Consider the following 13,142-nt stretch of genomic DNA (forward strand, 5'->3'; position numbering starts at 1 on the left):
GAGAGACACGGACCTGTTAGAGAACATCCAGAAGGGGGACACAAAAATGATCCAAGGAGTGGAACACCTCTCCTACAGGGACAGTCTGAGAGAGCTGGGGCTGTTCAGCCTAGAGATCAGAAGACTCCAGGGAGACCTGATAGTGGTCTTTCAGTATCTAAAGGGGGGACTATAAGAAGGAAGGGCAGACTCTTTAGCAAAGTCTGTTGTGGTAGGACAAAGGAGAATGGTTTCAAACCAAAAGAGGGAAGATTTAGATTGGATGTAAGGAAAACATTTTTTACAGTAGGGGTGATGAGGTACTTGCACAAGTTGCCCAGGGAGGTGGTGGAAGTCCTATCCCTGAGGACACTCAAGGTCAGGCTGGCTGGGGCTCTGAGCAGTCTGATTGAGCTGTAGGTGTCCCTGTTCACTGCAGCGGAGTTGGACTAGATCATCTCTAAAGGTCCCTTCCAACTCAAAAGATTCTATTGTTCTATATTGAATTTAGAGAAAAGGCTATCATGTCCGAACTGGGAACCTTAAAAATTCCCATTAAGTACCTAAATGGCTCCTAAAGTACATCCCTGCTTATCCTTTCACATATTTTTCTGAATTTCTGTAATATGATTTCTGCATATGATATGTGAGAGTAGTTACAATGATGCTAGTGATAAAATCTGAATATCTTTAATTTCAAATGTCTCTGTGAGACTGTGGCTTTTATGTTTGCATTATTAAAAGAATGCAGGGAAATAATCAGGAAAGATTAAATTATTAATTAAGTTTTTATTAGGAAATGCCAAGTTGAATTGTAAAATCTGGATCTCTTGCTCGAGTGCTGCAGGCTGTGGGAAATGTTGCCAATTGAGCCCTGAGAATGATGTGTGTGAATATAGATATCAATCAGTACAGACTGGTAGTGCACTTACCTTACAGTGAGGAAGTATTAAAATAAATTTACCTGAGGAATAGACAGTTTGGTATCCTTTTTCTGCTTTAGAAACAAAATCTCAAAAGTTGTCTGAGGGAACTGTGGATTCATTGCTTGCCTTTTTCTCTGCAGAGAAATTCATGGCTTTAATTGGACCCAAGGAATTAGGAGGTAAAGTAGATTTGACTACTCTATAATACTCATCTATCATTTCATGAATTTGGTAGTTGTGAACTATACTCTGTATATATTTAGTTAATTTTTAAAAAGTTCACCAGATTTTTGTTTTGTTTTGTTTTGTTTTTTTTTGCCCTGGTACACCATACCTTTCCAGGATGCACAAGTTACCTTTTCCTGTCACCAGTTCAATCACCTTCTGAACCAAAAGGTGCACTGGGATCAATCAGCGTAATGATGATGGGTGGACCAGTCCTTCATCAGTTTATCTTCACTTACTTTCAGATGCATTTATTTTTCTCACTTTCTCTGGATCTTGTGACAATGAATTCAGCAGACTGATGGCAGATGGGGTGGGAAATAGACTTCCTTAATCTTTATTATTACACTTTTTGTTGGGTACTTCCTAGATTTTAAGCTTTGCTTCTAAACAAAACATAGCAATGCTGACACAAGCATCCTGAAAGTGTTAGGAAACTCGCCTATCATACCTAACCCTCCTTGTCCCATAGAAATCTATATAGCCTGCTTTCTAAATAGTAGCCCTAGTTGCCAAGATAATTTGACTGTTCCTTCTACTGTTCCCTTATCTTTTTCTTTTTTTCCCCTTCCATTTCCAAACAATAGAATTTCTTTATGGGCCTGAAGAAAATGCTAGAGATATGTTCACATTTTATTTCTTTATAAAGAGATGAAAAATGATGTGCTTTCTGGAACAATAGCATCAAGAGCACACTTACTATTAGTGACTTCTTCCTGCTAGCTGGCATTGTTCCTCCAGACTTCATCTTTGTTTTTCCTAAAAACTATCCTCATAACACACCTCCAGCAACTTAGTTACAAATAATCTTAAAAGGACAAGGATTATAAATTCTGTACTGTTATACACATTTTACATTTCCTTTAACCAATTTTCTGCCAGTGAATGTCAGAAAACCTACACAAATACACTTTCTATACAATTTTAAAGCACAAACCTGAAGGTCAAAGTAATTTTATTACCATATAAAAGAAAACTGAAATAAAGAGACAAGGCTTTTACTTTATTTTCAGAAATAAAATTAAATGACAAACAAGTAATCCTGCAATATATCACTGCCTTGAATGTGCAGTATTTTCTAGCTGTATGATAAAATAAAAGCGAAAAATGGCACTGTTTTTGCAATGACTTTAAGCCATGGCCATCAGAAATTAAAAATACAAAAAAACTGAAAATCTTCTATTGTGCTAAGGCGTGATGATTCATATAAAAACCCCATTGTTTTTTGTCATCCAAGACCAATTCATTTTCTGAAGCTAGCACCCAGTGTGTCTGTGAAGGAGATTCAGTCAATGCCATTATAAAGTTATCCAAGTCCATGACTCATTCTATAATTCTGCTCTCAATACACAAAGGATATTTCATATCTTTAAAAAATAATAGCAGAGAAGCAAACATGACAAGACTTGCTGTATTTCCCCATGATCTGTTACTGCATACCCTTTGCTCGCCTCAGAGTCCACTGCAAAATCTACTGCTATTTTACAAGGTCTGTTAAACATGAATCTTGAATTGAGCTGTACAAAATTCTTGTTATAAAACCTGTTCACCTAATCAGAAGTTAAAGTTTCTGTGCAACTGTAAGATGATGGCCTTTTGTATGGATTACTGATGTAGGAACTTTCTACTCTGAGACAGCAGATAGCATGAATAGACAGGCAGTGGACACACTCAGCAGCTGTCTGTGTCCCCATCTAAAACCAACACTTACACTTGCGAAGTTTCAGACTATCAATAGTGGAGATATCAAACTGCAATTGGATTTTTGATGTGGGCAAAAATCCACGCAGTGTTGACTTGACTCCTGACGAGATAGCTTGTTTAATTTGGATATCCAGGTCACAGCCTCCTTCTTCAGCAGTACTCCAGCCCACACATGCACCTGGAAGAACTTAATATTATTAATTATATACTCCTGGCTAATATTAATTCAAATTCAGAGCTAAATGGATAGTCTTTTCATTTGTCAAGTTTATATTCCCTGATTGTTAATTAATCATCTGGCAAGGGCAAGTTCTTAGGTCCAAGAGTTAAGTAAGTCTGTTTTCTAGCAAAGTTTCCCATACAACTTTGCTTCCTCCAACCCCTTCTGAGCAGAACACTCCCAACAAAAATGATGTACAGAAGTCATGTGGGACTAGGACTATCTAATTTAAATTCCTGAGGCTCAACCATCTTAAGGCTAGGATAGCAAGTTTCCTTCTAGCAATAATTGAGCAGTGTCTGTTCACAACAATTGACAACAATTTGCTGTTCTTCTATTTGTCATACTTTTTCTACCTAATGAACCTGTGGTCCATCCACACAGACTTATTGACTGCAATGAGGCTTGTGATGGGGATTCTTTTAAGTTTTGCTGAGATTCAAAGAGGGGAAATATAAGTAAAGTGAGTTTATGATGTAACAGTATAAGAACTACACTACCAGCTAGAAAGATTATTATGACCTCATTTGTTAGAAAAGGAAGAAAGTTTATGGTGTTATTACTAAGCTGGAGGGTCTAAGCTGCCTCATAGAATAGGCTTGGTTTTTGCATAGTGTTAAGTGAAACATTAGTATCGCTGTGGTTGTCATGGGAATGCTGTGAGTTTAAGACCAATGAATGTGCAGACTTTGTAAAGCAGAAAATCACTAAAATTTTAAAAATTCTTGAGAAATTACAGTGCGAAACATTAAAGTAGGAAAAAAACATTCTTTTTAATGTAGTAGGTATTTGGGCTTGTCTTTCAACACAGTGTGGCCTCATCTATCAGTCTATTAACACAATTCATAAAAATAGAAGAAGGAAAGCTTTGTTTATAGTAATAACAAGATATAGGATTAGTCTTTGGAGTGCTACTGGAAGTAGCTGGAAACTGCTGGTCATGTATGAATCTGGCAAATATAACAAGACTTAACTGAACTCCTGTGTGATCAACTCTTTGGTTCTAAGCCAACTCTTTGGTATACTCTTTGGTTCTAAGCCTTTCATCAAATGTATTTGTACACTATTCAGCACTGTAGTGGAACATGATCAACTCACGTCTGTCCCCATTAGAAGGCATCAAAACTTTGACAAGCCTTCAGGATCAGTTGTGAAATATCAGGTATATTTCAATGATATCCACTTCTTAGTGCTATTAAGACTCTAGCCTTGCTGCAGATTTGCTCACTCTGCCCTTCCCAGTATTCTTGGTACACAACAAAAGGAAAATATCCATCTTCAGAGTTGGTGTTGTTATATAAAATGTCAGAATAAGTGATTAGTCCTGGCATATGACATGCATCATTAAAGAATAATATGCACCCTGTTAGAGGTTTAAGCACTTTTTCGACAAAACCTGCAAAATGATGATGGAAATTGCTTTAGGTCTTAGAAAGATTAGCTTTTTTTTAAGAATCCAGAGCCTCTTCTCTGCAAACCTGCTGAGAGGAGATTAAGCAGTGGCTGTACAACATCTAGTTTATGTAAAATACAACATCAGATAAAACCTTTGTCCTGTAGAAACTGCAAGAGTGTTATTAATTTACTGATACACCACCCTCATTAACAAAACCCACGTTTCTTCAGAGAGACCTTCTTGTGAGCTCGCTGGCATCATTCTTCTTTGAAGCAATCCTCAGAGCATTTTGCTGCTCTCTGGGCACTGTGAGTGATGGATTGAGCCTCACACAAAGGGCAGAGATTATTAATCTGGTACTGTAAATGAAAATTTGGCAGGGAAAGCTGTGTTGGTATAGTTACTGTGTAGAAGAGGGATCTTATCTGAGATCAGGGAGTGCAAGAGGTTCTTCAAGACTAATTATCAAGGACCAAAAGATTCTGGGTAAAAAGTCTTGTGCTTACCTTTTCCATCTTTCATAATCTGACTGCGAGTCAGGCACTTTATTCCATAAATATGACAGCCTGAATGAACTTCTTCTGATCTCTCCTTGCTAAGTAATTGGTTTCACAGTGGTGATCTTCCCTTGAGCAGGGATGTCTCTCAAGGATACTCCAGACACTGAAGTGAATACTCCTTACCAACTACAGAGCTTTGGTAAGTGACTGATATCACACATAAGTTGCCCAGAACATCTTGGAAAACCCTAAACTGCTCATGAATTTCAGACCACAGGGACATAATTTCTGTGGGAAGTGGATCTCAGTCTCTTGTTCTTCCCGTATTTGCAGCGTGCTGTAACAAAGCTGTCCTCCCATGGTGCAAGTAGTATCTTTAGAGCCAGTCGATTTGAAGGTGAAACCTCTGTGAAACAAACTGCCATGATGAAATCGTGGAGTGATTCCCTTGGTGTAAGTTGTGAACTGGGTTGAGTTGCCCTCACTAGACCATTGAAGGTCATTTCCTTTACAGCTGAGGCTGTGGTTGTGTAAAGTAAGCTGGCCCTGCTGTAGATCTTCAAAAAGCTTTTCCATAGCGTCTTCATCCAGACTTTTCAGGCTAGAACATGAATTAGATGAATACGTGCTTGCACTTACTCACTGCTTTATTTTTATTTGCTTTGTAAAGGACATCCTATTGAGCACATTTAAGGTCAGCAGTATGAGATGGAAAAAGGAAACTTGACATTTATAGATGTGAGCATTAGACACTACGGGTGAAGTTAGTGATAGCATGGTACCAATTAGGATTCATTTCAGTTTGCTGAAACAAAGAGTTTATGAGTAAAGAGTCACCTGCTGCCTCCCAAGTCATGTTGAGAGGCTGGAGAAATGAAAACTTACTCTAAACGTATTTCCTATGATGTCTTTTATCTCAGAAATGGAGGTGAAAAATAACTTCACTCCTTGCGCTATTGAAGCTGGTTATTTCTGGAGTTCCCTTGGCAGGGTTGGAAAGCTGTCCTGCAGTGGCTGATGAAAGCAATCCCATGGGGTGAAAATATCCAGATGCCACTTAGATCTGCAACACAGGTTTCAGTGTGCTTCCCAACAACAAATAAGCATTCAATTAAAGGCTGAAGCAAAGTGCACCACCTCTGCTGTCTTTTTATAGCTGTATAGTGTATATCTAAGCAATGAACAACTCCAGCCTAACAGCAGAACTGCTCTGCAAAGCAGTGGTGTCAGTTTCGCTCAGTAAGCATAAACAGTGTTTCTGCTTAGTACTGCAGAGCCATAATCTGGCTACAGGAAGCAAATACATGCTTGAGGATTTTTTATTTTCCTGACTTCTCCAAAGTAAGTCATCCTTACTTTTTCACTAACAGTCTCTTTACCTGGAAGTTGGATTTGTTGCAGCCAGATCTTGTAATCTGTCCCTCAAGGTTCAAACCAGCAGAGTAGCGCAAGGGAGATGGATATACATAATATTCCAGTCATCAGACTCAGAACTTATCTGCTTTCAGTGGAAACTCTCTAACAGCTTTATGTACATCTGGCTCTTTTTAAGTTGTCAATCTTCTGTTCATCTCTCCCCCAAGAGAACTACTTGGGAAGTATTTTTTTTCTCGTAGAAATTCTGAGGAAACATCTATTAAGGATTTATGCTAATGTTAAATAACAGAGGAAAGATCAGATTTTCCTTGCTCAAGTTTATACCTTGAAAGGCTGCAAAGAGATTAACTTCTAACTAGGAAATTATCCTTTCTTCGAAAAAGGAAGTTCTCTGTCAAAGAATACTTTGTATTCTGCTGAGACTTGGGATTCTCCCTCAGGTACCACTTTTGTCCCCTGGCACTGAAGTGCAGCTTTCAGTAAGTAGGTCATTATGATATAGTAGTGGCAGGGAAAAAAGCTATCCTCTAGTTAATGCCTGATGCTAGGATTTAAATATGGTGCTGTCTGTGTCTTGCTTCGGGGAGATCTCTTGTGTGCCTGTCTGTGACGTGTTTAGGCAAGAGAAAATAAGGTAGACCATGCCAATGAAATCAAGGTCCACAGTCTCTTGGTTATCTGAATATATGTTGGATATTCAAATGTGCAAAAGTATGCAGTGTTAAATAACATAATGGGAGCACTGGCTCTCCTACAAAAAGAAGATGGGCATGAAGAGGTCTTCCTAAATTCTTCACCTCTCAGCTTATTTTTGTCCTAGTTGGACTAAAATGTTATGGGAGTTTTCACTTAACTAAGGTAGTAAAGTACTCTATTGATGGATGTAGAGTTATGCCAGTGCCAAGCTGCATTAAATGTTCTTCTGTGTTATCAGCTTGCATCTTCAAAATATGGGAAGTGAAAAGTGCCCAGTGATGTTTAATTAATTAGCTTAAAAAAAAAATTGCTTCAGAGGAGAGGCATTTGAGAACAGTAACCTACCAAGCATTTCTAAGAGAGAGCCTGGTGAGACCTGCCCATAGACTGTGATGTTTTTGGCATGGTGCCTAATGCTTGGGTTTAGTCCAAATGTTCACTTCCCCACTGCTAAAATCAAGACTGAAGTTTTTTGTTATTTTTTTAAAGGAGTACACATTCATTCTCAACCTATCCTAATGATAATTCCATTCTAAGTCTCAATGGTTTGGAGACAGACCTCTTTATGGGGCTTCCCTTCTGTAGTCTGTACAGCAATCTGCCAGTGGAGAGGCATGTGGATAGAAGATCTCCAGATACAGAATAGCAGCTCATGCAGGAATTTGCAGCTTAACAAGGGTTAGTGGCCTTTTGAGATAGCTAGCTCTTCATATTAATACCAGCAGTTATGATAACTGGATACAAATTAGGGTGTATAAAGTGGCTGAAATGAGCTATTGGCAGATAGAGACTCTCTCTGTCCATCTCCACAGATTTGGCAATGGTGCATCTTTTTTTCTTCCTGGGATTTATTCAGTTTGGAGGATTTGAGGGTGATCTACCTCTGTGTGGTAGGCAAACTGTAATTCAGGAAAACAGTGCAAAACTGTAAAGCCTGTTCTTCATCAGGTAGATTGAAAGAGAGAGGAATGCAGAGCTGGATCCTCTCCAGAATCAGATTCTTCTCAGACTGCTTGGTACATCTGTAAATTGTATAGTATGTGTATGTCTGTTTTATGTAATTTTCCAGAGAGGGAAAAAATAATTTGACCCTGTGAAGAAGCTAAAATGATATTTATCAGCTACAATAAACAACCTTTCCCCAACAGCAACTTTTTAATAGTAGTAAAATGATGTAAAAGAACAGAAATGTTTGAAACTCACTTTAAAGTTAAATTTCAGAAAAAAACCCAGTCAAATATGAAAATCCACTTCAACAGCAATGTATCTTCAAGCTTATGCTTCACTAGAAATAAAGCCTCAGATTTCTGTGAGGCAAATGAGTTGTTTTTACTAAATTACACCTTAATTTTTCTACCTTAATGACTCTTCTTGTAGTTAAGCCTCAACAGTTAATGGGCAGTAGGCTAAAGGCTTCCTGTTTTACTTACCAGACTAAATAAATGCAGTGCAATGAAGAGGTGACATATCAGGTTTACATGAAGAAGTAAGACTGAAAGGCAATCTGAGCAGATGTAAGTGGAAAGCTGACTGTATTACAGACTTCCCCCTTGTTTTGTTCTTCAGGATTGTTAAGATTTACCCACTGGTACTTGTACATATGGCTAACATCTGATATCTGTGGGCTGAGGAGTCACACGGAAATTATAAGTGCTTTCTTCTCACTGCTGTGTAGGTATACTGGAGAGTCAACTCCTGCTCCAAAACCCTAAAAGTTCAGATAGATGGAAGAGGAAACTGATGAGAGGTATCACCAAGGGAGGTATTGACTTTATGAGCTTAGAGAAGATCCTGCTCTTCTCAGCGCTCCTGCAGTGTGATGCCTGAACCTTGTACACGAACATTGCATTTGAAGCCAATGGGACTGTTTTCCCTAAGAAAAAGAGGCTGCACCCAAGCTGTAAGCAGCCAGTTTGTATGTAGAATGTACTTCCAATTAGTTCTTTCTCTCTGAGAGATGAAGACAGGGAGCAGTTCTGCAGGGGAGAACATTTACTGCTAACTGAGGTAGGTAGGCTTCTTGTCTTGGTCAAGTGTAGGGGTCTAAGTGTTGCTTGACTTGCATATCTTTTCTAAAATAGCTTTTTCAGACTAGAGAGGTAACATTACTTGGATTCCCTGTTAATAAGTAGCCCAAATGCTGGTGAGGTTCTTTGGAGTCAGCGGACTTTCTGTCATGATGGAAGCAGTCTGTAGAGCTGTCCAGGTCTAACTTAGGCATGACATGTAGGAGTGGAGCCTGCCAAGGCTTGAATACTCTCTGTTTTCTCGGAGTTAAGATTTTGACTCAGGATTGTGGCTTGCTAGAATGGATTCTGCAGTTCAGCCATAGCTTTTGTTTATCCTGTCATTAAGTCTTCATTTGATTTTCCTATGCTTCTGGAGGTATGTTTATTACATTTTAGATTAAAAAATAATAACGATAACAAAAGTTAATTGTGATAGCATTAGTTACATATTTGCAATCTTAGCCATGGACAATATTTAAGAGAAAATTATGCTTTTAAAAAATGTCTTAAAATGCTAGAAGAAAGAAATTTTTAAAAATCTTATCAATACAGCTGACCTTAAACACTGATGATTATCTCATCACTGTCCTTTTTTAGTTCTGTAATTGTGCAAATCAGTGGAGATGTCTGCTAGCACAGCAGTTTTGATGAGGGAAAAGGAAAATCAGCAGATCTCACTAAGCATCAAGGACCTTGGTGTCTCTCAGGCTACACATAATTGTTGACTGAAACATGCTTTTAAAGTGGTAATGACTGAAGTAGTTCTATATGGTCTCTTCAACATTACAGAGACAACAACCATGTTGCTTCTCAATATCCCTCAAGTCTTAGGCCGTCTGTATTGCTTTTAAGTCATAAATAACAAGACATCTGTACAAATCTCATGTCTGTACTGTCTGTAAAGGCACTTAAAAAAAATACTTTAAGCATAGGTTTTGGAAGGAAAATCCAGCTTTCTTTTTACCCCAGGATGGACAAACTATCCTCAGTCTGAGCTATGCATGGGTATGAAGCTGTAATCAGCTTTGTGAAAAGTGCTTGTCAGCATCCTTATTGATGACTTCCCTCATCTTTCATTCTCTCTTTCCCCTTTTTACTGCCCTTTCTTCTGCCCTTCATTAAAACAAAATTGTAGCCATGCAGCTTAATTTTCCATTAGAGGGGAAATAAGACCTGATGTCTGGTTGTACTTTTATCGTGAATTATTTATTTATACCACATACATTGTGGTTGTTTTACTGAGCATCTGAACAAACCCAGCCCAGGTACCAACATTCACTTGTCCATGAAGCACTCTGTCTCTTTAGTGAATGCAGGCTGGAGAGATTAAGGGAAGAGTTTCTGCAGACAGTGAAATTTCCATCACGTTTCATTTGAAGATTATTTTTTTCCTGACAGACAACTTACTGTCACCTCCTGCAGAGACCTCCTTTTCTTATTTTTTCAAAGACCACTTCCCTCCTTTCTTCATTTGTGTGCAAAGCAATTTCTCCTTCCCTGCATGTTGCCTCGCTTCCCCTCTATTAAGCAGATATCACATGAGTTGATTTATAGATTGTTTCTCCTATCTTGGATAGCAAAATGGAGAAACTACAAATTGATAAGTAGTCCTGCTGAAAATTCTGTGTTTTCTGAGGAGCTCGCTGACTTCACTGTCAGATGCAACTGTACTTTGTGTACACACCATTTTACTAATAATATATCCAAGCCTGTAATTACTGATGACAGCACTAACATGTTATTGATCAAGTCATGGCCATTCTGAGATATTAATTAAAAATCATCTGAAGAGCTTGACATAGCCTGTTTTACATGCAATCTCTTTATTGTAAGATTGTAGAAGTATATTATTTTTAAAAATCAAAATAGAAAACAGGCATTCGCGTGTCTGTGAAATTGAACAGCAAATGTGATGTGTACAGATTCTCTCTCAGGCAAGAAATCAGACAATAACTTTTAATGAAACTGTTCTGCAAACCTTGAAAGCAAATGTATGATTTATCTGAGCACCAGAGACTGGCAACACTACTCATCTTACCAACGGTCTTGATCTCAAGAGATTAATTCTTTGATACATAATGTGCTTCTTTAGCAAGATGACCTATTTTCAGTACAGTTAAAATCATGTAGTCCTGGCACAGTGTATTTGTTTAACAGAAACTCTATGATATTTAGTGTTTTCCTATTATTTCTAGATTCTAGAATCTGAGGATAAAACAAGGATATTTGTTTCTCATCAGAGGAAAGATACAAATTGTAGAGAAAAAGATGTTGCAAAGTGCGACCTCCCATTCTGGAAGGATCTTGAAGTAATATGGAAAGAACCATAGCATTAAAGATGATCTATCTGGTTCTGCATTAATTATCCAGGGCAATAGCACCTCATCTCTCAGGTGGTGCTGTAAAGAGTAAAGAGCTGTATCTGGGGACAGACAAAAGCAAGCTGACTAAGACTCAGTGCAAACAACTTTGTCATGACAAAGATCAAATAAGGAAGCAAGTAGAAAAGCTGCAAGAACGTGATGCTTTTGGCTAGGTGTACATTTGCCAGCTGATACTACTTTGGTATGAGGGACATAGTGGGCATGATGGTGATGATTTGACCGTTGGACTAAGTGATCACAGCGATCTTTTACAACCTTAATGATTCTGCGATTCTCTCATTCTATGATTCTACAGTTCTCTCTCTGACTGCATAAGATTGAGTGATCCTGAAACCAGTTTGCTGACATGATCTCCCTGCTGATGCATGGAGTGCATACATTATCTGTGCTGAGCCCAAGTTTGAAGATAGTGAAGCCCCTTACTAGACCTTTGAATGGCTGTTTATGTTCGCATTAACTTTCCAATAGATTTTTTTTTTCTATAAACAGCATCATTTTTTTTTTCCTTCTTTCAAATATTGCTGATGATTTATTGCTTGCCAGTGAGGTCTGTGACAGCCAACAAAAAAGCTCAAGAGGCTAGAGAAAACACAAACATATGTAAAAATTGCTTCCTTGTCTAATACCACTGTGATACTGTCATGTGTTTATGGGCCATCCTGACAGTTAACACTGGGAAGTGAGAAGTGTGAAGGGGGAGCAGTGAGAATTAACACCAATAAAAATAAAGTTATTCTAAGGGACAGGGTCCAGAGGATCGAGAAGGTGCCACGTGCAAGGCTCTTATTATTATTTATATATGTTTTTATAAAAGCCAAACAGAAAAACAAACCACTCCCCACACTCTTTCATACAGATTCCCACACCGCCTGCACGGTTATGCAGGCTAAACTGGCACAGTGTGATCAGTGTTACTGAGAAATGAAGTCTGGAGGTCAAAGAAAGTGTATGTCTATGTGCGGGTAAAATGGGGCAATGTGCCCAGGCAAGACTGTTGGTGCAGCTTTGAGATAAAGTGATGCTAGTTCTAGTAGGCGATAGGTAACGGTTTCTGAAATTGAATTGGCCCTGGAATTCTTGATTGTTGAATTTCATCCAATGTCTGAAGGAACACTGTGAGGGAAGGTGCTTGAAGCACCAGCTCTAGTCCTTGGGCTATGTCCTCTGCAGGCACTCATTTCCAATATTGCAGACCATCAACCCTGGTAGAATGATGCAGGATGAATCAAATCCCCAAATACTGGAATTTACTGATGAATTTTCATTTCCCTATGTATGTATGCAATTTCTAATAAATCTTGTGTGTAATAAATCAGCTACAGAGCTACAGAGATGCATCTGTGAGAAGAAAGGCACCACCTTTGATTTACAAATGACTGCTTTTCTTGGCCTGTGGTTTAGGTTATGATTTTGGATAGTATTGTTGCATATTCAGATGTGGAAAACATACTTGGCTTTGATTATCCAAGAAGCTGCTCAATATTTTCCCCAGAATTCATGATATAATGTGGCGATGTTGTTTTGGAATCTGCAGTAAAAACATAGGTCCCTATCATACAGTCTTATCAGCATACTGGGAATTGTGGAGTTTCTGTGTGGCTTTCAAGCATGCAAATTGATGAAGACAGCGTCCTTTTTTTCCCCACAGGTTTTCTTTTATCTACTGACCGCTGCTTACACAAGAGAACTAGAGTTTTATTCCTGGCTGTGCCAAAATTAGGTTTAA

At 38.4% G+C, this 13,142-nt stretch overlaps 1 protein-coding gene across 13 annotated transcripts in view; it reads left to right on the forward strand.

Annotated features, from left to right (window-relative positions):
- The window catches only part of LOC125692373 (uncharacterized), a 201,553-nt gene that overhangs the window by 140,140 nt on the left and 48,271 nt on the right, over nucleotides 1-13,142 (forward strand). For 4 of the 13 annotated variants that reach the window (XR_007376617.1, XR_007376622.1, XM_048942792.1 and 1 more), the window contains one exon: nucleotides 1,046-1,084. The exons of the other annotated variants lie outside the window; for them this stretch is intronic. Coding sequence is in view for 2 of the 4 variants with exons in the window: in XM_048942792.1 (XP_048798749.1) it covers nucleotides 1,046-1,084 (39 nt within the window). In the remaining 2 variants the exon portion in view is untranslated. The remainder of the gene's footprint in view (nucleotides 1-1,045; nucleotides 1,085-13,142) is intronic. 13 annotated transcript variants of the gene reach the window in all.

This window comes from Lagopus muta, chromosome 4 (assembly GCF_023343835.1).
Source record: "Lagopus muta isolate bLagMut1 chromosome 4, bLagMut1 primary, whole genome shotgun sequence".
Lineage (NCBI taxonomy): Eukaryota > Metazoa > Chordata > Aves > Galliformes > Phasianidae > Lagopus > Lagopus muta.